This window comes from Nipponia nippon, unplaced genomic scaffold, assembly GCF_047370975.1.
Source record: "Nipponia nippon isolate SJK-2023a ecotype South Korea unplaced genomic scaffold, ASM4737097v1 scaffold_10, whole genome shotgun sequence".
Taxonomy (NCBI): domain Eukaryota; kingdom Metazoa; phylum Chordata; class Aves; order Pelecaniformes; family Threskiornithidae; genus Nipponia; species Nipponia nippon.
The window spans coordinates 19690039-19715282 of NW_028262291.1; the positions used below are offsets into that span (position 1 = coordinate 19690039).

Consider the following 25244-nt stretch of genomic DNA (forward strand, 5'->3'; position numbering starts at 1 on the left):
CAGGAGATAAAGGAGTACCCGCTAAATCAGGCAAGCCTGAATACTAGAGAGTTCAGTCAGGGTAGCAAAGTTTTGATAGATGCTGCTGCCTAAAAGGCTCCTTAGCCTCTGCATTCTGGGCCCAGAATAACTAGTCTGTCACATCAGCGTGTATTCCTTAGTGATGGGCAAGTTCAGCCAGAATAGCTCTGCATAAAGTAAAGCTTAAATATGGTATCTCTAACTCATTGCCCTTACCAAAAAAGCTCCAAGCTGCATTTTTTTTAAGAAAAAAAACCTTCAGATTTATGTAATAGGCAGCTAAATATATAATAAAGAATCGCAATAGTATAGAAGTTTCTCCTTCTTCCTTTTCCTTCACTGGTGCAGAAGCAGGTTAGATTTCCCATGACACATGCATCTACAGCTCCCATAGACTTCACACTACATTCACTGACTGTATAAGAACAACAGAAAACTTACCACTATAAACTAAACTTACAGTTGGTGAAGGAATGAACACTACCATCAATGTGTGAAGCCATGTAATGTTAGTGAACCAAGAGAAAGTATACTGGCACACTGAAGTAGACAATGATAAAAGATTATCTCTACAAGCTGCAACTATGCATTTTGGGGGGCTGCTTTCTGTTTTGACTCTAGAAGCTTCTTTTATTTAGTTTTATTTCAAGTGAGAAAAATTTAAGCACGACTGCCATTTTAATACAGACAATGATACCCTTCAAATCTGAGTCTTTAGACACCCGTTGATTTTTTTTTTTAAACTGGCCCAGACAGCATATCAGTTGCCAACAAAAAGCAGCTTTACCTTAAAGCTATTTTTTATGCTGAGCAAAGAAAAGTTGTCTTCAGCTCCGTACCACAGAAGCCAATACGTCTCATTTTACTTAGATACATGAAGCAGAGTTACTGAGGATACTCATAGCAGTGAAAACCTGCTATACTGGATCCTGTCAAGACCCTCTGACAACAGCCAGCTCTGCAGAAAGCTGCCTAAAGACATGTTTTCAAGTCACATTTACAGTTTGCTGCCATAAGGCTATTTTCCTGCTGAGTCAGCAAATGAATCCAGGGCAGTCTGCTTTACTAGACACCTGAATTCACATTAGAAGAACCAGGGCAAAACATCCAGACCCAGGGCAGGGGCAAGCTTGTGGGTGTTTTTTGTTGTTGGATTTTGGTTTTTCCTTCTTTGGAAGCAATATGGCCAGAGCGAAATGTAGGTATTCAGCCATGTCTGTCTATCTGCTGTGGCCTTCAAACTATGGCTTAAACAGCAAAGGAATAAAGTCTTCCATATTTATAACAGGGGAAATAAATACCTCCTGTTATACTATTTTCCCAATAAAATGGTACTCAGGAGCAGAAGCTTCCTTCCATCCCATCATGGTAGGGAGATGCAGATCAAAGAAACTTTCCTTCTTTAGGAGATGCAAGAAAAAAAATATTAGGAAAAGGCACAGTGACAGCTTTACTTTTTAAACATTTTTTTCAGCTGCTTAAGAAAAGTTTCTACAAGCTCTTAGGATTTGATTTGCAATTGGTCTTCTGCATGAGATCTGGAAGGAAAAGAAATAATCAGTGAATAAGCGAGGGGTGGCTTTATATTACCTAGCAGTAAGCACATGCCAGCTCATAACAAGCCAGCTGTTTCCAGGTGACTGATTAAAGGAACAGGTGATGTTGGATACCATTACCAGATACTATTTGATTCACAGAAGGGGACACTAAAACTGAATCCATTGTAGTCAGTGTTCCTCTAGGGGTAGAGATCTACATAATTGAGGACTTGCTATGGTACTTAATAGCTTTAATATCATTAGTTGCTTCTTTACACCAAAAGGCATCAGGAAGTAGCTTTCACATGAACTTTATCATAAGTGAAAAAACCCTAACCAGCCTCCAAGACTGCAGTTCCCAGGAGTCCAAGAGACTGAACTACAGCTGCCTGCTAGTGTGCAATCCATCAGCAATACACAAAAGCCACAAGTATAAGTTGTATCCTCTCATCTTCTCAAATGACTCTGGTGTTGACTTTGTGAGATGAGGAGGGAAGAGGGAATATAGAATACTGCAACCCAATTGCTTAATGAAGAATACAAGCAGATGAAAGTACCTATACTCTGAACCACATCGACTTTTACAACAAATCGCCATCGTTTGGCAATTCCCTTTTTCAGGTTTAGGACCCAGCTATTTAAAGCATTATATCCTTCCAAGATACCAGTATTTTAAGAGCTCAGATTAACAAGGTCCTTGGATCTTGGGGTATTTGAAACATTTTTGTTGGAAGCTATGCCATGCAATCAAGCTCAAAAATATAGCACCATCCTACTAACAAGGAAAAAACAGCTTCCTTCTCCATCACGTGCTATCAAAGAACAATATTGTAAAGTCATTACCTGAAACACTTTTTCTTAACACAGAAAAAATAGTTCACTGACTGCTTTCAAAAGCTTCTGTCCCTTGTATGCAGAACTGAAGGCAATCTGAAGGTTCTCAATAACAGGCAAACTTATAAACTAAGCCAAGTAACAGTTCCTAGAACTCTTCTTTAAAGCCTTATTAGTTCCCAGCAATAATAGAACATCATTGTCTTCTTTAAAATTCTATTATTTAATTAGCTGAGCAATTTGAAAAAAAGAGCATTGCAGTCAAAGGTCTCACTGTAGTTGTCTAACTCCAGATGTGTTTTGAAGTCTTTGATTCAGATTCTTATTGAAATTTCAAGTTTAACTATTCAAATCCTCTCCCTCCCATGTAGCATTTACAAAGAGTTATAAAGGTTCTATTTTAAACATTATTAACAAGTCTCATTGCTTAAGTATGTGCTAAAATAGTACATCTTCCCCCAGCCTCAAGCAAACATCCAACCAAGAGCAGAAGGAAATTTCACATGTTCTGTTATCTTTATTGCAATACACAATCATTTCTTTTAACTCAGCTCATTTTTAAATGCTTTTGGGAACATGTGCAAGTACTGCAAATCAAGTCAGCAGAAACAGGAAGGATTCAGAACACACGTCAGCAGGTTTTGAGCACAGTGGGCATTTCAAAGGCTACTTGCTTTCCCTGGAAACTTTTAGTCATTTTTCTAAGAAAGAAATTATTAACAGCTGATCAGCAAATAGTACTATTATTAAGAAAGAATTTACTTTACATTTCTGTGCATCACCTCTCTACCATTTCAACAGGGAAGTTTTGGTTTTCATTGCTCATAGATCTCTTTCACACAGCCTTCCAAAAAGAAAGAAATAAGGCACAAATGCATTATGAGGCCCTTTGGTTCCCAGGCAGCACCTTCTGTCTCTAATTTGGAATACGAGTTAAAAAACAGCGCTTGCTTTTAAATCTAACTCAGTATACTTAAAAAACAGCCTGCTGCACAGTTACAAAGCCTGCTATCAGCCAGAGGGGGCAAGAAAGCAGTTTAGTCCTGTGGGATGTTCATTGCAGGGGTAGAGGGTAAGGAAGCCTGACAAGTCCAGTCTCACTAGCACCCAGATGGTTGATTGCCATCTCAAAGACAAGACAATTTTAGTTTTTAAAACTGCAGTAATGGCTTATGCAAAACCAAATGGACAACACCCTTAAGTGTTTCTTTGCATTCAGTGTGCTTCCTTCCTAGGTTGAGGCTGACCTGTGTTCATGCTGTTCACAGCAATCCAGTGTTACACAGTATCAGACGGCCTACTACTACCTTAGAGGCTAAGAAAAATGAAGTTGCTTTTTATTAATGTATCTACACTTTTGAGACAAGATTTGTCTTTCTGTAAGACTGACAGTCCAAGCGCTCTAAATGAAAGGCTGAATATGTGTGGCAGACAACCCATGCAAATCCATAAGCTAGTATTTAGTTACCATACTACTACCACCAGAACAGAGTATTACTAGAGCAGCCCTACAGCTCTGGTGATATTTGAAGCCTGGTTTTACTTCCAACAATTCACTTTGTCAGTGAAGACACTTTATTATTTTACTGTCTGATTGTCTTCATACATCTCTTAGATGATCAGAAGACAACGTGACTAACCAGACCCATCTTAAATATAAAGACTACGCTTTCACAGACTGCCAGGAAAGCAATTACCTGTTTTAAACAAAAGCTGTGTAACAGTAATTTAGAGGCTTATCTTGAACTTCCTGCAAAGGGTTACTGTGTAGTTTGGGACAATAGAGAAGACTTGCTCGAATTTGGGAAAACAAGTGAGCTGAAGTGAAAAAAAAAAAAAAAGCAGAGATTATCAACTGACATTGGGGCACTTCTACACAAACCAAAACTAAGGTACACTAGCTCATCTGAAATCTAGCAGCCGCTCTTGTAACACAAACTCTATTAAGTAATCAGAACAAAACTAAAATCTAATGCCAGATCTGGAAAAAAGAACAAGCCTGAATCACGCAGAGAACAAAGTTCCTTTGACTGCAGAAACAGCATATAGATTTGTGGGCAATTTCATTAGTACACAAATTCTGCTCCAAGAGATCAAAATGCCACAACAAATTAATAAACCAGATATTTTTTTCCCCACTCATTTACAAAGCAATTACTACTCTCACAGCCAGACTTCTAGTTTGGCTCAAGCATGGGAGCAAAATCAGCTTACAGTCTGAATACATGAAACAAAAGGAACAGTATTTCTCCACACTTAACTCCTACACCTTCTGCTTTATTACACTGTGTAGTTTCACCTGTTCTTCTCTACATGCATCTTATCTCGGTTAATGCAGAAGCATTTAAAGCAACTGTCAAGGACACGCTGACCTCAGCAATGGAGCTTCCTAATGCTGAAACAAGAGACAAAGCCACCTTAAGTACAGAGATTCTAGATTCCTTCTGAGCTTGGAGCACAGAAGCCAGATCAGAACCCAAAGCCATGGCATACTTTCCATCAGTTCAAGAAAAGTATGGCTTTTCCAGAGATGTGCAGCCTCATCCCAGCCTATTAAGTACAAGGGTATTTTAAATAGCAGGTTACCCAAACATAAGGTGGGTAACAGGCTTGCCAGGTACTTGCATGATAGAACAAAAGCAGAAATACTTAGCCTCTGTCTGTAACAGTATAAGAATTTATCTTGCAAGTTACACGGGGTGAGGGTCTAGATACTGCAACAGAGTATGCTGAAGATTGTAAAGGTCCAGAGGAAGGAAAGGATACTTGTGGTATACCAGTTTCTTATGCTAGTCTCAAGCAAGAACATACCTGTGTCAAGAGGCACTACTGCCAGTCTTGCTTCTTACATTCAGACCTTTCCCTGGCTACAGCAATGCAGCCAGTCCAACAGCTGCATTTTCAGCCAGGTAATTAACCCAGGGCACCAGTATTCCCCATAATTACTTAGCAAGGGACTCCATCTTAAGTTCAGTCATACATTTGTCTTAAACCAAACTATTTAAAAACATTTTAAAAAGTTAGAGCTACATAAAAAGAAAATGGGTTAAACCGAATGATCTCCACATAAACCAAGAATAAAATGCATTATGAAGGTCTGTTTATTTTTATACAGCCCTTCTGCAAGGAAGAACCATGCAGCACAAAGCCTATGTAGAACTTCTGCAGCAGAAAGATACACAGCTATCACCTCCTCACACTCTCAGGGCCCTCAAGCAGTTACACAAGTTGTCCAAACTCAGCTTCTTCCAAATTGTGACATTTATGTCTAGTTTTTGTTCAGGCTACATCAAGTTACTGTCTGCAGTTAAGTTAGATTTTTTCACCTAAAATCCATACAAATTCAGTAATAAAGTAGCCATAATGAAGATCAGCTTATGGGAAGGTTTAGTCACCTTTCACTCAAGCTGCTGAATGAGCACACGCTGGTATTTGTTCAAAACTATTTAAACTGTGCTTAAAGGATGCTACACAAGGTCTGCAGGCTAAAGTTATTGCACTACTTTGCTGAAAGCACCTCTATTCTCCAATCATTGCCTGATTCATGGTTCTACACAGCCAAAGGTTTCTATGATCGTTTCTCCCCAGCATCATGATTAACCAGAAAAGAATTTACTGTGCATGTACGTCTAACTATTTTTGTATTTAAGCCATGAAACACCTTGCAAAACTGACGAACAGAACTGAATAGGTTTTTTAATGAACTGTGCCATCAGCGGCTCTTTAACCCGATTACTCAGTGATACAATGCAGCTACCAAACTACTTATGTTAATCAGAAAATGCTATTCTGACAGAATTCAGTTCACTTAGAGCTTCATTCCAGCCAAGTTTTCTTAAAGTTAGTAATACAGTGGCTTATACTGCTGCCTTTATAAAAAGACATTCACATAAAAGAATAGTGAAGACTAGCTCTATGATGTGTTAGGCAACCTTTTACTAGAGGCGGTATTAGCAACCTTCTGAATACATGCTCATAGACCTCTTCATAGGACAAGACTCAGGGTGACTGACACTGACAAAATACTGAATTGTGTGTCAGTGTTCATTCTGTGATCCTCACACAGGATTTACTGCACTTCACCAGTAAGTGCACTCAGGAGGCATAATTATTATTAGCACTAATTTTAAAGGCTGCATTGACTGCTGTGGTACCCAAACAATTCACAGATTCGCTTCTTTCACACTCAAGTTCACAGAAGAATGCAGGTTAGCGGGTGCAGATGGACCCAAATGGAATTTAACTTGTGTTACTCAAAACATTCAAGCCATCATTTTTTCTAGAATGCTTAGCTTTCATATGGCATAGAGGTTTGAATCTAGCTTCCCTGTTTCAGCTTGTAGATTAAAGCTCTTCATGTCAGGTGCAAACATAAGGTGTTGGGCTAGTAAGCAGCAAGTGAGATACAAACTGCTCCTATTTAAAGAGAATTATTTAATAGGATTTAACCACAGCCAAACAGTAAGAACTGGACTATATCCCTGCAAGTCAGCACTTAAACAGTCTTTACCAGTACAAACTTTTCTGCAATTCCTTATTGCATTCCTTTACAACAGCATATTCAGCTCTAGTGGTGAAGTGAGCATGTCTGACAGAGCCTCCTTCATGGTTCAAGCACACTGGAACATACAGTAGGCAGCAAGGTTCTACAGGAGCTTCAATAACTTTCTTTTTTTTTATGCCTTTTGAAGTTTTCAGACCTTCACTGCAAAGTCAAGACTTAAGTCTGGTGAAAGCTTCCAGTTTCATTAGTGAAAAAATGATCAGGTTTTGCAAACAAACTAAAAGCTTGCCCATCAACCAAATAAAGATTAAAAAAAAGGTGGTTTAGACTGAAGTTCACTTGTTGAAAGAACTAGATCTCTGTGCTAGCGTGACCACAAGGTTTCCCACTAGGCACTAACCTCTGGTTGTTCTTGATGACAGAAAGGCATCAGTGGAGTTAACTGTTAATATATCTACAGGGAAAGTGACACACTGCCTTCTAGAAAAACCTGTCCTGTCTAAACAATTAAGTGAGGAATTTTGGTGCCGAAATGAATTTTGGCAAGAGCTGGTAACCAATAATGCTGCCAGCTGACAGCAAGTTTTACAAACACAGACCAAGAGAAAACAAGCAGTCTTTGTGGCTGTATCTTCCAGATTCATCAACTCAGTGACATTAGTTGAAAGATAAAGTAACATGAGACTGTGACTAACTTCTTAAGTGTACAGAAACTTCTTAAACAGTTTTTAATTTAACTCAGTCTTTCTATCTGAAAGATATATTTGTCTAGTATAGATCTTGCTTGGAGATTAAACTGCTTTATTTAAAAGTTACAATGTTATGCTTAAATTTACCAGGTAATAACAAGATCATACAGCTAGAACTAAGAAAAATGGCTGTTAATCTTGTAAGCACGTTTCTAGTAGACCCTTGAACTATGCGCTAGTTGCTCTGTGTGCATGCATACTTCATACATGAAGGCAATATCTACTGGTCACTGTCTGGAAAATGTACACAAGTGGTCACTGTGACTGGAAAATGGACACACGTTTTAGACTTGGATTGGGTGATGGAGAATAGTCTGTAGAATAGACTATGCAAAGCCTGCTACTTCTGGCAAAAAACAGACCAATGTCAGTGTTAGATGGAAGCTTTGCAATGAAAAGGAATTGAAAAACAATGTGACAGCATAGGGAGGTGACTAAATGAAAGTTCCTTTTTCTGTTTACCCTAGAAAAATAGCCATTAAAATTTCCTCAGCTACCCTACAACTGAAGTTACCCATCTGGATAAAGCATGCTGAAATTTCTAAGAGAAAAATGTTAGCACAGAGGCATGTGATGGCTTCTAATTTAGAAGAATTTCTTAACTTTTCTTGAGTGTCTTGTACTGTGGTCAACTTTTCCCTTCCAAGCTGTTGTTGACACTCAAGTTTTTGCAGGTCTTTATAGGCCTTTAAGAGACATACCACTTAAAATGTAGCAACAGATCCCTGTGAAGCTCAGGAAAGTTATTTCAGGCTTTGTTAATGCATTGAGTACTCCAAATAGATACACTACTCTAAGTCAGGATAAATAATTAAGGTAAACAGGTTTAATCTGAATACAGCAAATTCTGAAGCCACATATATGACCTCCACACTGCAACGCCTTATCTAGCTACACACACAGCCCCGTATCTATTTAAACAGAATGTTTGCCACAGCCACTACTGGTAGAACTCTATTCAAAAGGATCTCAACTACTCCTCACAATCTTTAAAATTTGAAGCCACGTACACAACTTGAATACAGTTACAGCATGAGTTTTACCATGTGTTGTTTAAAAGTGAATTGCTGTCTCTTATAACACATAAGGGTGGAATTAGTCACTGCATATCCTTTGTTTCATATAAATAATTTGTATTCTTGTTGCTCATGGGAGTGGTCAAGATGTATGGCTTCATCAACTACGCATTTTTATCTTAATTCTGCTAGAAGAGAGCCTAACCCATTACTTCCCTAAAGGGATCGGGGGAGGGGGGAAGAGGAGGGAAGGAGGAGAAGTTTTACCGGAAATAATTACATCCACTCATGTTTCTTCAAACTAGTCCATGGCCTTCTGGAAGAAAACAGGCTGAGTAGTCACATGGTTAGGAAGCAAAGTATTAGAAAAACGTTTGTGAACAGTAACTCAACTCTTTGATATAGGAGGGAGTTTTCTTCTGTTATGGCCAATAATCACAGAAGTATCAGGAAGTTCTGTAGTTAGGAGCACATTTTCAATAGTTACTCTAATGGCCTGCTCTAGCATTTTGCTTGCATCAGCAGTTGACAAAAAAGTCTAAACATGTAAAAACAAACCCAAAACCCACAGAAGAATGCCGTATGAGGAAATACATATAGTTTAGTACGATCAAGTCACTTACCTTTAAATTTTGACCGAATGTTTGCTAGTTCTTTATTTATTCTCTTTATCTCCGCTTCTTTACTTTTGCCTGAAATCAAAAGAACACGCATCAGGATACAGTGCTTTGGACAGCCCTCTGCCACCCAAAGCTTCTTTCCACCCAACAATGCTGTGTGAACACACAAACATCAGGATGAATTGTAACTCTCCCTTTCCAGTATTAGGACTAGATGAAGGCAGACATCGCAGAGGTAACTTAAGCATTGCTTTATAGGGGAATTTGAGAGGCTAAAAGGGTCTCCCTGTTTCAAGAAGCTTTGCAGACTTTAGACAGTATCAGTCACATACAATTAATCTGACATGCCTTTATTACTGACTTTCACAAGTGCTTCAGTTTTTCTGTTCCTTAAACTGGCAAGAGAAAACTGAATTTTACTTCCAATTTGATTACTAGGTTGACAGTGCTCTGAAGGAAAGAGCATCCTAAGCACAATCTTAACACAAGCTGTTTGTTTATATTCCTCACCTAAGGACAAGCCAATTTACCATTTCTCTATTGAATGGTCATTCAGTTCAACAGCTTTAAAAGGAAAAGCAGTAAGCTTACAAGTAACCCAAAGGCTCAAAAGACCTCACACAGATAGGATACGTGCCCAAGTTCAGACTTTCAATATGCCCCATGAAAGTCACTTGAAAGACCAGAAATATTTAAAATTCACATTTTATTAGGTGACTTCACCACCTTAGGCTTCTCAGCACAGTTTATATTTCATATCAGCTTTTGATTCCAAGAATAGGTATTAGGATTTCTAGTGCCAATTCATGTTAAATATTCAGAGAAATAAGCTGCAGTTTAAATTCTGATAATGCAAGCTTATTCAAGTAATACTTGCGTTGTCCAAACCAGAGCAGCTTGTTACTCTTTAGCATTTTAGTTTTTGGTGATTGAGATACTCTAGAGGTCTGGATCCATTATCTCCCACATGAACGAGCGTGGTAGGGCAAAATATCCAACTTGGGCATTATATTCAGTTGCTTGAAGTTTCAGGGGAGCAAATGAAGTCCACTTCAGCAATGCAGAACTGGCCATCTAGTTGTGCTGGAAATTCAGACCTGTACCTACTCAAACTTTCAAGCAGTTTCCAAAACATCAACTAGCACCAGCAGAAAAAAAAAAAAAAAAAGACAGCTTCCTTTATTCTTCATCACATATATTTAGCTACAAGGTTATGAATAAAAGTTCCCTGGCCCTGTTTGAAAATGGTCCAACCTTATGAGTAGTGGAGATCAGATGCTCCGCTTTCACACCCCACTTTTCCCCACACCACTCTGCAGCCATGTTAGTGGAAGGAAGGTGTGTGACAAGGCTTGAAGAGCAGATCAGGACCAGTATTCCCAAGCACCTCCAATCTTACTCCTTTCTTCCATATAAGCAAAGCAACAACTCACAGCATTTAAACATCCTACCACATTTGCATGTCCAAACCTGCTGTGTCACCCAATGACTGTTAATCACCCCTTTACCATTCAAAGATGATCTGACAGCAGGCCAGATGAAAGGTGATTAAGTAACTCAAGGAAACAACTGCCTCAGGATAGGTTAATAGAGTATTTAAAGTATAAGGGAATCCCACACCAAATACAAGTTAATCCAGATTTTGTAATTTCTTGATTTAGACTCAAAAAAAAGAAACTGAAGTTATGCCCTTCCAAACCCAACTCTTGCATAAGATGCAGAAAACTGGTTTGTATTAATATGCCTATAATAATGGCCACAAAAGTACAGACACACAGCAAGACTAGCACACTGTACAAATGGAAACAAGTTAGGCCCAAAATAGAAACAACTACTTCAGTTTGCCTTGTCATTTTAACAAAATACCTACAGATTTGCTCAACATGGAATTTTTCCATTCTACTTTTGTAAGGGGCACTGCTCAAAACACTGAAGTGCAGGGTGCCTTGGCAGGCACTCCATATGGCAAAAAAAAACAAACCAAAACAAAACTTTGCCCATACCCAACCCTGAAAAACTACTTACTTGTACCTACTTGTTCACTTACTGCTTTTAAGAAGTTAAGCATCTTCAGAGCTCAAGAATTCACAATACCTGTTCTGAAACATAAATTGTAGTTGCTACCTGTATGCATCTTGGTTTTCAGATAAAGCAGGAGATATGTCCACAGTTCTAATTTGACCTAGAAACTCCAATTAACTTCTAGAATGACAAGGCTAGAGATCACAGTGTAGTTCCCTCAGTTTATAAGATGCATCTCTTGGGATCACAAAATTTAACCACTTTTCACTAATATACCATGTAACACATTGAGTTTTCTTCTGATTTAACTTGCCAACCTAAAGTAAGCTGGTTTTAAAGCAGTAACACTATTTACTGTATAAATAAGCAGCAGCCTGTACAGTCTAAGACTTGAAGTGTCTTCTACTACAGATTTTTAGATTTGTCTTAATTGGACTAGATTATTTGTCCTGTGCACATAGCAGAGGTACTCAAGTGTTCTTGTCTAAGATACTTGCCAGCATTAGGAATTCACTACTAGACTGAAGCAAGCCTTTTGTTCCTAGGTCCATACTCTACAAACAGAGGGCCACAGTAACATACGCCAAAAGGGTTTAAGTGGTTATGTAAATACACAACACTCCAATTTTGCTAAGCTATCATGTTAGCACTCTTGTTTTCAAGTCTTTAAAACTTATTTTCAGCAATTCACCTGCTCCAGATGAAAATTTTAATTTCTAAAACTATAAATTTCTTTTCCCCTTTACAAAATGAAGAGCACATCTCATTAAGTGTTACCACTGAGTCTGGAGATCTTGTACTTCATTTAGATTAACGGGGCAGAGAACATTGACCTCAGTCTGGCATATTGCTAACCTGGGTAGGCTATTTAGTTACCTAAGTTTGGAAGCTAGGTCCTTGCTCTATATCTGTAGGTTCTGTTTGTAAGGGAAGCCCATTGCAATATTTACTTTAAATTATTAGCAATTGATTCTCTAACCTCAACAAGCATGGCAATAAACACTGATGTTAAAAATGGAGGGAGGAAGGGGGAACAAGAGTAAATACATCTCAGCCAGTTTTTTTTAACCCAAGATGAAATCAAGGCTATAATTTTTTTTTTAAAAGCACCAAAACCTCTCAGCAAACCTTTTCATGCAGCATTATCTACCCATTATGCTTGCAGATTATCAGTTACTGCTAGAAACTGGGTTCTTTGTGTCCTAAGCAAGCAACAGAGCATTAAGGGAAGACTGACTAAAATACTTCAGGAATTTATTATTCAGCATCTTTGGTAGAAATGGATTGCAGCCTCAGCAACACAAAAATCAAAATCCCACCCCCTGTGCACACAGCTGTAGCAGTGAGTTGACAGGAACACCCATATTAAACAGCAAATTCACATCTGAAGGTTTATTCTCTCAAAGTTGAAAACTTGCATAGCAGATGAACAAAAGCCTGTTTTGAATAATTCCTTCAGGCTGTTCTGTTTTGAATGCAGTATATAATCTCATCTAGACCTTGAACAAACGTAAATAGCATAGCAACTAGCTGGTGATAAAAGTTTAACTCCATATATTGGAAATCAAGTTGAATAATTAAGTCATCTCCTTATTACTGATTACAGTCTGTATGCACCTGAAATTGCAGTTTTAGAGAGCAGCACTAGCACATTGGGTGTTAAATGTCACTGAGGACAGTCACATAACAATGCTTAGGAGAACTCATGAGTTAAAACAAAGCTAAAGTATCTAAAAACAAATTTCCTGAACTCCAGTAGTTATATTGCAAGGTAACCTTGTCCAAACTTAATTTATTGTTTACATTAGAGGATGACAAAGCAAAGCAAAACCTCACAGTGGCAGGGAGCTTCAGTTTGTTCCACATAGAAGGAAAAAGAAGATAAAAGTATCAAAAACCAAGGACCAATTTTTAGCTAGGTCTTCTGCCCCACTAAGTGGAGGGAAAGGGGAGGACAGGACAGGCAGGGGCTGTTAAAGAAAATGTGTTTGATTAACTGAGAAGTTTTCATCAAATTACTCAGCCATGGTAACACTCACTGAAGAATTTCTACATGCATATTTGATTTTTACCATCACTAGAAACGCTTAAGTAACCTTAAGGATGGTTAAAAAGGAAGGTAAGACCACTACTGATGACAGTTGAAGCAGTGCTGCACTGCAGAACTCGGAGGCTTGCAAAGGCAATTGCTCCACCTCACTTCCAGGCTGTTACACAGCTCCCGGTTTCAAGAAATTATCAGAGCTGTATTCCAACAAAACATGCTGTAGCCAAGCTATTAAACTTGGAGAGGCTTAATAAAGGTCATGTCATGTATACAAACCGGTGGGTAGGACAGTATTTAAGCCAGGGCACAAGATTACGTTCCACATCAGTTCAGGCCACATGCTTCTCACTTTCACTTATTCAGGCTTTTTCCAGTTTAGCAAGACTATGATTAAATATCCATAACAAGTTATTAAGGGAGGTGATTGCAAGCCACTAAGTTTTGGCTGGCTATTTTGCAGAAAAGACATACACTGTTTATAGCCTTACAGCCCTAGTATGACTGTTGTTAGTCTTCCCCAAGATGACTACCTGAGCAAGCAGATACCCAGCCACAACATTGTCCAAGGTGCTTATGAGCAATTACTTCATATTTGGCAGTTTGCCAGGCTTCAGACTCCACTGCACTGCCTACTGCCTTCATTAGGCAAGATAAATTTAGTGTGCAGTCCACTGTTATCTTTAATTACCATCTTCATTAACAAAGACTAGTGAACATCAAAAGTCATCCAGCTCTTCAGAGAACCAATTACTATTCTTAAATCTCCTAGTAATCCAGGCTACAGTCAGAGCTTCAGTATTGCATAAATAACACCTCCATATCTCAGTTCATTACAATCTACAGAAGAATGAGAAAACAGAAGTTACAGGAAAGGGATTTGTTGAGTCCGTTCATTTGAAGAGAACATTTGACATACCTTAATACTAACTTGGCTGCTTGTGGCTCACTTAGGCAGTGATCTGCTCCATCAGGATTAACTTGTTGCTATACTAACTGTAGACTGTCTAAGCCAAGTTTGAGGCACAAAGCACATCCATGCAGATTAACTAGAACTGCTACAAGTCCTTAACTTTCATACAAACCATTTAGAGTTCAGTATATTTCTGACCAAGTCTACACATTTGTTTCCCAAAGGAACAGAGAACCACTTGTTCCATACAAGTGTCTACACAAATACTGAGCAGAGTAGATTTCTGCAGGCAAGTTCTTGAGACAGGTGTATTTACAACATTTAAAGCAAAAAAACCTGCTTCACAAAAGTTTAGATACTCCCAGTACTCATCTGGCTCCAATCTGCTTATGGCAGCAGCCAGTGTAATTGAGCCCACCCAATAATTCATTTATTTTGAATTTATGCACAGGTCAGAACTGTTACATCGTGTTACCTCTTAACCTTACCTGTCCTGTGGCCATCTGACAATTCTATGATTATAGATATGCCATTATTAGTGTGAGGAACTATAAAGCATGTTGGGTAGGAGGCTCTATTGGCATAAGAAAAAGGTTGCCAGCATTCTGTCATGCTTCTTGAAAGCAAGCAGTAGTGTCGGTTACTATTTGTGGCACTACCATTTGTCTAACAGAATATGCTCCTCTGTTCACATTCAATTACTGAACAGGCCTTGAAGACAGGACAACTCTAGTTTTCTGTTTAGGAGAGCAGTAATACAAATACTGCCAAGGCTAAGAGCAGCAGCTTCTCCTCTGAACCCCATAATGGCTAGGAACATCTACTTGGGAAGAACACAGTTCTTACACAAGAGATAAATTCTCAATTTTAAAGATGTTGTTAGATGTTTTCCTTGAGAGCTGTGAGTCATTGTTTTCCAAACATAAGGATTTTTCTCTTTTATTATGTTTTCATTAGCCTCTACATTAGGGGCATCTAAACCAATTGGCAAGTTAGGTGGGAGGGACACCACAGTCAAACTGCTACTAGCTTTCCTTCAGCAAAATATGTTGATATGGTTTCATAATCAGTTTGATTCAAGGCTATAGCTTCGAAGACAACAACTCCAGACTGTTCCTTAGCACTGCTCTCCTCCTGGCATACACATTCCTGCTACTACCTTGTACTGCTGCAGGTCAGTTAGGGAGCCAAATACCCAAAAGTAAAATTGGTTTATTTAATATCCAAAGGGTAAGTCATATCAGCTTTACTACAAGTGATAATGCCAGCAGAAGACATGACCAGGTAGAAAGCAAGTTCACCACATTCACCATCCGAACACACTTTAGTTGGCATAAACCAATCAAATTATACACTTGCCTTTCCTATTGCTAAAACAGCTTACAAGCATGATGCTAAGACTACACCGCATTCTTAAATCCTGCTGTCAGGGGACAGAGAAAGAAAGTTATTGAAAGAGGGGGGCCCAAATCAAAACAAACACTATCATCTCTACAGTAAAAATGGTGCAAATACTTATAGGAAAATATTCACGTAAAAGTAATCAGTGCATCCATTCTTGCCTTTGTGAAAGAGCTTTTGTAGTACTTACATCTCATATCAGTAAATTAAACCACTACTTTTACCTGCCAGCAGGACAGATACTTATGTTACCGCTCTAGAGTATAGATTAGCCATTTGCTATGCAAATCATTAGCTTTATGAAGTAAAACACCAAATCCATCCTCCACCTCTCCCTAATCTCTCAGCTGGTAACTTAGCACAGCAGGGAAGAGGGCTAAAAGGGAGGCACGTTACGTAGCAATACCTTAGAGTGGTCTGTTTGCTGTACACCTGCCCTCACATTATGTGAGTTTGTCTGTGTAAATTCCTTCGTTTGGCTAAACTATGCCAAGTACTACAATAGAGGTACAAGTTCCAGGTCCACCTGAGTATGTCTGAAGGAGGATGCTGGTGCTATGGTTTACAAACTCACTGTGCAACTAACCCAAAGAGGCTATTATAAAATACCGTACCTTCACAAGATGTTAGCATGGCTTCAGTTTTGTTCAGAAGTTGACCAGTTCAAGGCTGCTTTTTGCTTAATGATGTATTAACATCCTGTTATGAATGAAAACATGAGTGCATGTTGTCCTTTCACAAGATATGTTTGATCAGAGGAAAGAAGTGCCTGTCTGTCATGTTGAAGACCATTAATGGCACAAAGGCCATTGAAGATTTTTGTGCCTTGGGACATCCTGTTATGATTAGGTATCTATTACTACAGACAGATCAGTGACCTACTGATCACATTTAAGAACTCTGTAGTGTACATTTTCTAATATTCTGCACAGTAAGTGAACTACTATCCACAGAACTGACTTCCTCCTTCAGTATGCTGCTAGAGATTTGCCCCTATACCAACACTTCTCATGAAACAGCAGGGAGTCACAGGCTTTACTGTAATCCAGTAATCCATTAACTCCTTGTCCTCGTAAGGGAAGGGAAATAAATGCGGAAGAGCACAGTGGCTTCCAAATCCTATCACAATTCAGATACCCTAATTGCAGCAATTTAATAATTTTAGGTGCCTACCATGGTTGGTTTTTTTCTTCTAACTAGGCACCACAAGTTAAGAAAAACACTACAGCTCAACCCGTGAAACAGTTTGAGGAGTAACGAGGTAATAGGGTCTAGCTTAAGACCAGATCTTTCCTCAAATGAACTGAAAGCTTACTGGAAGCTCATATCCAAGTGACTTTATGACATACAGAACATCTATTAGGCAGTTTAGTTGACAAAACAATGTTGACTCCTATCAAAAGAGAAGCTTTAAGCTAAGAAGATATGCAAAACCAGAAGTGCGAGGTTAGGCTACTACATAAAGCAGCTCTTCCTCCTTCCTTGACTGAGCACTATTTAAGTAGTCATTTCCTTGAACAGTATTTTCACACCATACAGTTACACTCCCTTCAACAGGGTAGGGCAATATTTGCACTGATTTAGTACAAGTCACTGTGGGCTCTCTTCTACCTTAGTTCACATTCAAATAATAGAAGAACAGTTTGAGGCTTATCCAAAGTCTCCTAGTTTAACTATTACTTCTAAACTACTATTTCAGGGACCTTAAACAATCCTATATGAGCTCTTAATTGATGCAGATATGCAATAGTCTCTGCCATAGTCCTTAACTTCCTCTTACCAGTCCTGATGGGCAGCCTTTATCCAAAGGATTGCAAATCCATCAGATGTTATATTTTCCAATGTCTCTAATGGAGAAGTTGGATGTCACATTAAAGATTCTAGCTCTTTACTACCTCTCATCTATTAATTATTGTCTTTGCCTACTCTCCCGTTTTCTCAGCCAAACATGTACAAATTCAACAAGTGTAAAACAAACAAAAAAAAAACTACAAAAAACCCCCAGCCCCTCAGAGTTCCATGAAATAATCACAAGAAAGCTAAGACAGAGAGGCCATGGGCAGAAAGCTAGCCTCATTTTACACATCCTCTTCAGATTAATCTCATGCTAATTGTGTTTTCCTTAAATCACTCTCCTGCAAATAGTAGCATGTGATGCAAGACTTACTGCTTATTATAGCTCTAAGCAGCATGCTCTTAGGATTTTTTCAGGCCAGAAACTGTCCATATTAGATGAGTGGCCATAGCCTGGCAAGAGAAATAGAGCAAATCAAGATGCCTTGCCTTCAGATTTCTTCAGAGAGATAAGTAATCTAAGAATACAAATAAAGAAGAGTCATTGACTGTCTACAGGAGTAACTCAAGTCCTACTTTAAAACTATACCCAATGCAAATAAGAACCTACACCTCAGGGGACCAATGCAGTAGCTTTAGCCTACACACTGAAAGCTGTATTACTGACACAGAGCACTAAAACAAGCTGTATGTGCCCAGCTCACTCTGTGAAGTTTGTTTCACTGTGTGGCTGTTCTCACAGAGAACAAATAACTCCATACATACCCACCTGGTCATTTAATTCATGTGCATTCCCCTCCCACATGCACAGGTAATGCATTCCATTATCTACCATCCAGTCAAACGGGTGATCATCGTATGATGAATTTAATTAACTAGCCTTTTTTAGTCCCCACTTGCTTGTCTGTAACCTGATGCACCAGTCCCAATTCAGTAAAGCAAAGCTACTGAAGTCAGACTTCAAGAGGCTTCAGCCTCTGGACACTATCCCTGCCCAGTAGAAAGAAAAATTAATACACTGAATTCTATGAGAAGTGACAGACCTTTGTTTAATATATCTGTTGGGTTTTATTTAAGGAAAAAATATAGCCCAAGGACAAAGGAACAGTATCTTGGAACAGAATGTATACAGAAACATTTGCAGAACAAACTAAAGGAATCCTTCCTCCCTCTGTCCAACTTTTAAAGTGACACTGAAAAGGTAAAACAGTTATCTAAACTAGTGAGGGAAATGAAGAACTGTATTGTCCTTCGAGCCTGTGGCAAAAGCAGCTTTTGCCTTTCTATAGACTCATTTCATCAACCCAAGAGTAGATTACTTCCTGATTTTACAGTGGAGGAGGGGGTTACAGGTGGTATACTTAACATTGCAACAGAAACTATTTCTACACTACTACCTCCAAAAGAAAGAAGCAAGCTTTCCTAGTTTTCAGGGTGAATAGCAGATAATGCTCTTCTTGCAAAAGAATAGGTTGAGTAACAAAAAACTTAAAAGTACTTCATTACCAGATAAGCATAAAGCTACTCTCAAAAAATGAAGACAGACTCCTGATGATGCATCTGTCAGCTAAGACAGCTGGAGAGTTTACAGGGCACTGTCTTACATAAGCCAAATCACTTCAGCAGCTCTGCAGTACATACACAAAAAAAGGATTTAACATACTTTTTAAGAATAAGTATTTCTTGCACAGTCCATATGCTTATAACACGTGCTGATCTTCTTATGTTTTAGTTCATGAGGCACTTCATTCAAGCAGTGACAAGGACCCTTCCTGACCTGAACTCCTAAGTCACCAAACTACAGGATTCAGAGCTCTCCAGCTCCACGACCACCACAATCTATTTTACAGCATAGCTGTTTTCTCAGTGGGCCACACTAAGTAAGTGCTAATTAACTGGGTTACCATAACCAAGTACTTTAGCTTTCAATCTACAGTTTTCTTGTCTCTCGTCTGATGTCTACGAAAGATAAGCTAAAAACCTATTTGCTGTACTATTTCATGTACGTTATAAAACAATCCAATAACTCAAGTTTCTAGAAAAGTCCATACATGTACTGGCAAGCTGTCAGGCACCTAAAAGGGTTATTTTCTTAAAACCTCTTTTTTTTCCTGCCATCTGCACTAGGACCTCTATATGCAAAATACAGAAGCTACAACAAGAAGCTGACCTGAAACAAAATTCTGGAGACCTATCAGGAACTATAGGATAATTGGTTTTCTTACACTATCAGATTTTGAAAATTCACTTGATATTTGCACGAATAAAGAACATTTCACTTTGAAAAAAAAATCATTCAATATTACAGTTTCACAGAGAGTAGACCAAAGTCAAAGAGTTTGGTCCTTTTGCCCCTTAAAATATTTCACAATTGCTGCTACAAGTAGTATGCTGACTTTTTTTTATTAAAAGCTCTACAGACTTTTGAGAAATCAGTGTACTTCAAGCAAACTTTTTAAAGTCACATAGAAAGTAATTCTTACATTTGAAGTCATATGTGGCACATAAGCATTTCACACATGGATTATCTATTAAACTTCTTGATCTAAGTGCCAAAAATATGCCTAACCAACCCAGAAGCAACAACCAACCTTTTATCTATTGAAGACAGACTGGCAGTGTGAGCTGTTCATTCACTCACAATCAACTAGAGTTGTAAGCACTGAAAATTGCTATCAAGTAAGACTTTTTTGAAGCCTGTAACAGACTGCTAAAAACAGATAGGCAAGACAAGCACCACTCCCAAATCAGTAATATAATAAACTTGTAAAAGAACGATGCATTATTTAGTGCTGCAGACTTTGTAGGCACAAATGCCCAAGAAATAAAACTTGATGTAAGAAGGTTAAGCATTTCCAAAAGTAGACAGTCTAAATTTACATAAGTATCCCGCTGAAGTTTAGGTTATTTTATTAGCTTGAAATCACATGTTGTGCATCCACCTGAGCACAGTTAGGACACAACAACTGTATTTTCACTTTTCAGCAACACCTATAATGCAGATTCCTTATCTGCGCAAAATCTTTCAGGAAAAAACACACACACCATGTTTCAACATTACTCAGTCTGGAAGGGCTGTAGGCAAACTAAAAATGTTAGGCCCTTATGGTAGTATTACAAAGAAATAAATGAGTCCAACAAAGCCAAAATTAAGACCAAAATTCAGAATGCCAGGAAGCATTTTGCAAATCAGTGCAACTGTCAGATATTTAGCCCAACTTTAAGACTAGAAACAGAGGTCAAGAGCTGCACTTGGTGTCCTTATCTCCCATTCCCTTGGCGGGGGGGAAGACCCTTGACGTCCTTCTTGGTGTCACTCCCCTCCTATCTCAGAACAGGAACATTTTCTTTGATTTACAAGTCAAAAGATTCTGTTCACCTAAACAGCTATTACTTTTTGTTCTTGACAAATATCTAGCTCCCCAATCTGAAAAGGGAAAAATGGAACTTAAGCCAATACCAGTGCCTACAAAGCAGAGCCTCTAGAGTGTTCTCAAGTAATTTTGGGAATCTTAGTCAGCGTATGGTCAGCTGGCAACACTCAGAGCTCCCTTAAAGGAAAAATATTCAAATGCCATTAGATACCTATTTGGAAGCTGCATCGATCACCTACTAGTGGGAACTACTAGCTCTTTCCCAGCTATTTGGAAGATGTACTTACTTTCTATGATGATGAGATAGATACAAAAGATGAGATGATACAAAAATGATACAAAGATGAGAAAGATACAAAAGTAATTACAGCTCCCAAATAGCTGTCTGGACAGGGACAAAACATTTGAGAAATACCAGTATTTGTTTAAACAGTAAAAGCATTAACGTTTTATTTGTTTCACAAGCAAGTTACATCTTTGTCACCCTTGCAGACACTGAGAACATGGGAGGTTTGTTGTCCAATCTGGAGAGGTGGTTGTTCCATCAGTTCCCACATTGCCTATGCACTGGCAAGCTTGCGGGGAAATCAGTAGCTAATTTGTTCTATCCAACTACCTTAAATCTTGTTATTCCACATCTCTAAACATAGGTTAGGAACCTAAGAGCTTGAATGTTTCTCTTGTATTCTCTTCTACTGAATTCCATTGAAAACAAGAGTGGACAAATGTGTTAACCAGCTGTAAGACATAAGAGATATTGAATCATAGAATCATTAAGGTTGGAAAAGACCCTTAAGATCATTGAATCCAACCGTTAACCTATCACTGCCAAGTCCACCACTAAACCATGTCCTGGAGCACCACGTCTAAGAATAAAATCATACTACTTCTAGCAAATGAATGAAAACAATCATTAAAAAAATAGTAGGTAGATACAACAACAAGTCTTAAATGCTATGACACCAGGTGAAACTGTGTTACACATGCAGCTTGCATAAAATACCAGGGCACTGGAAAATTTTCAGTAAATAGTTAGGCCAAACAGACAAAGCACAAGACCATTCATGTAATCTTGAACTGATACACATTTTATAAGCCGCCTTCTACACATACAAGAGTGAAGTCTGAAGAAGCCTAAGGACCTGCAAGTCTGTTCTGAAAAAAACATTGAGACAGCTTCTGCTGTAAGGAAGATTAACAACCTTGAATTTTACATTCAAAGCCCCTGTTTACGTGGCTAGAAGTCCAAATCACCTGAATTTAGTTTAAGGAAACTCTGCATTTAAATGGTTTTGTTTTATTGGTATAATGTTCTCCCCAGCTTTTTGTATTAGAAGTCATCAACATGAAGGGTTTTCCAAGCCAGTGTGGTTATCCCAATACAACCCTAGTTAGATCATCATAATTTGTATTAAAAAATTCTCCAAATCCACTTTCATCTGTTAGAGAGGAAAAACTTACTGACATTGCTTTTGAAGTAGCCTCAAGTAATCTACAGAGGCACACAGGTGGACAAAATAGAGCTGTTTCATCACACCAACCACAGTGACCTTAGCCCTTCCCCAGGCAATTCCTGCCACATCATGCACTTAGATCTCTAACTCGGATTAATATTAAACTGCTATCACATGCAATTCTCAGTCAAAAAGAAAAGCTGAACACTGAGGTGTGCCCCCAGATGTACACCTTCCCCCCCATCAAGCAGCACCAGATTCGTACTCCTCCTCTCTGCCCTGCATACTCACAGGCATGCACCCCCTTCTTCCCTCAGGGGGACATTTACTCGCACCCCTCTCCATCCTATTTTTAATTACACAGATCCTAAGAGGCGATTTCTGTCAAAGCAGAATTTTAAAGCCAATTTCAGCCAAGCTTAGGCATACCCACAGCAGGCCCTGCTCGCAGGCACCCCTACAGAGGCCTGCTTTCCATCAGTGACGTTTTTGAATTGAAAACCGTTCACGGATTTGGAAGGAGACCAGAAACGCCTCGCCCTGGCCCACCACAAACCCACCCGCACCCCGAACACACGCCGGCTTCGCTGCAGAGCCTTATAAACAACGACGACGGCGGGCACCGACCTCTCGGCACCCCCTTCCGCCGGGGCAGCGACCACAACGCCCAGCGCCCCTCCGCAACGGCGGGGGCGAGGGAAAGGGAGGGAGGGAGGAAAATACCCCGACCAACCCACCCAAAACGCACACACCAACCCAAACCCACAGCAAAAGGCCTTAGGCTGCTTCCCCGCCCCCGCCGCGCCACCTCCCCCGCCGCCCCCCAGGGCGCGTCGCCATTTCGTGAGGCTGGAGCGCTCCGAGCGGCCCGCTGCGGGGGGCAGGGAGAAGAGAAGAGCACTAGGGAGGGGACTGAGGGAAAGAAGCCCCGGCCCCACGGGGCAACGGCTGGGCCGGCCCAGCCCAGGCCCCAGCACCCCCGCGCCTCATCCGCCACTCACAGTTCCGGATATCGGAGATGAAGACCGCCAGGCCCCGCATCCCATCGCCCTTCGACACCGCAGGCATCGTGGCGCGCGATCACGGCCGCCCAGCGACACACCAAACCGCCAGAACTACCACCGCCGCCGCCCGCTCTCCCCGCGGCGCTCTTCAGGCCGCTGCCACCGCCGCCGCCTCTGCAGCGCGCAGGCGCCGCGACGGCTCCCGCGCCCCCGTGGGCGGCGGTCGCGCGAGGCTCTGGCGCCACCTGCCGCGCGGAGACGGGGGTGCTGTGGGCCGCGCCGGGCCTGCCCTGAGCGGCCGCGGCGGGCAGGGTCCCTGGCCTCTCCGCCGGCTCCTCGCACCGCGGGCCGGGTATCCCCGCAGGAGCCCGGGCGATCCTGCGGTCCCGGAGGGCTGGCTGCTGGGAGGCTGGGACCCGGAGATCGGCGGTGTCGCTGCTGGGACGCGATTACCAGTCACCGCCATCATGGCAAACGGGCCCAGGCCGACGCGAGGGGTGGGGGGCAGGCAGCCCTTCCCCGTGAGGGGTTGGCAGGGCGGCTTCAGCACGCTGGGTTTGCGGGTGAATCCACTGCGTACTCCCTGCTCAGGAACGGCCTAATCCCTTCCTCTTGCCGTGCCCCCAATGATCGAGTAGTTTTATGATTTCTGAAGGAGAAATACAAGGCTTTGCAGGTGCCTCAGAGGATGTAACTTCTGAGGGAGAAGGAGAGGGACGGCAGATCAGGAGACAAGAAAATTTCACTTCATCGGTAAGCTTTGAGCAGCCTCTTCATCTTCGATCTTATTTCTAAAATGTGGAGAGTGGGGTACAGACTCTCTATGGCACAGTAGGTATGATCATGCTTTCCACGGGGTGGACTGACGGAGGCCGTGCCTCAGTCCTCCAGCTCAAAAGTGGCCCCAAAACAGTGCATGGGATCTACTTCACGTACCCTGTGTAGTCACTGTGAACATTTTCAAGCCCAAGAGCTACTATATGCAAAGCCATCCTTTGTCACATACCCCTTGTGAGCCTGCCCTCAGTTGCATAAGTGAAGCAGTTGCTCTGGGTTACATGTGGCAATTCACACCCCTCTGACTCCCTGGGCATGCAGGCGTGCAGACCCAGGGCCGTGTGTTTCTCATGAAGGCTGTGAGCATGCAGAACGACACGCCATATCTACTGAGATTTAAAACATTTCAAGGTTAAACTGACTTAAACATGCCAAAGAGGTAGGACTGCGCAGAGCATTTAATCTTATCAGCTGAAAATAGACTCAAATGGTGTCAAAACTGGCCTAGTCTGCCTAACCAAAAGTATGCTGAGAGTTTCAGTCATAATGCAAGTGATTAGTATACTTCGTGGATTATAATGACCTGTAGAATCATGGGGTTTAGGACTACTGGAGATCAATCAGTCATTTCATCTGTTTTCCTGTATACTTCAAGCCATTTCATTTAACCTGTTGGTTTTTTTTTTTCCCCTGAATTGAGCTCAGTATCTAGCTTTCAGCTACAGCCTATGTTCCAGAAAGGCACTCAGTCTTGATCTGACACCATCAAATTCACTGTTTCCATGGATAGTTTGTTCCCATGGTTAATCCTCTTCATTTAGAGCTTGCATCTTATTTAAATTTATCAAGCTCCAGTGCCTTTAAGTTAATGACACATTTTTCTCTCATAAAGAACTACATAATACTTGATACTATCCCTCTGATAGTGGCTGTACACCTCAGGTCACCTGTCAAGTGTCTGTTCTGCATGTTTTCAGGATACATTGTTACATGAGTGCTTTATAGTTGTGTGAGTATCTATTAGAAGGACAAGATGACAGTACGTGGTAGTCACACATATATCCATTTCTCCCTGGATCCATTTTGTAGACCAAGTGCAACTACAGGCAGTCATGCACAACTAGTTTAATAGTCAACTCAGATTCTCTGCATCTGTAGACTTACATGAAGTAATCTCTC

The 25244-nt window shown here is 40.4% G+C and overlaps 1 protein-coding gene across 4 annotated transcripts in view; it reads right to left on the reverse strand.

Annotated features, from left to right (window-relative positions):
- AP2A2 (adaptor related protein complex 2 subunit alpha 2) overlaps window positions 1-23481 on the reverse strand; it is a 47899-nt gene extending 24418 nt beyond the window's left edge. For all 4 annotated transcript variants that reach the window (XM_087745814.1, XM_087745811.1, XM_087745812.1 and 1 more), the window contains exons 1-2: window positions 23286-23481; window positions 9286-9354 (exon numbers count right to left, since the gene is read on the reverse strand). In XM_087745814.1, coding sequence (XP_087601940.1) covers window positions 9286-9354; window positions 23286-23352 — 136 coding nt within the window. In that variant the 5' untranslated portion in view covers window positions 23353-23481. The remainder of the gene's footprint in view (window positions 1-9285; window positions 9355-23285) is intronic.
- Window positions 23482-25244: the final 1763 nt, after the last annotated feature.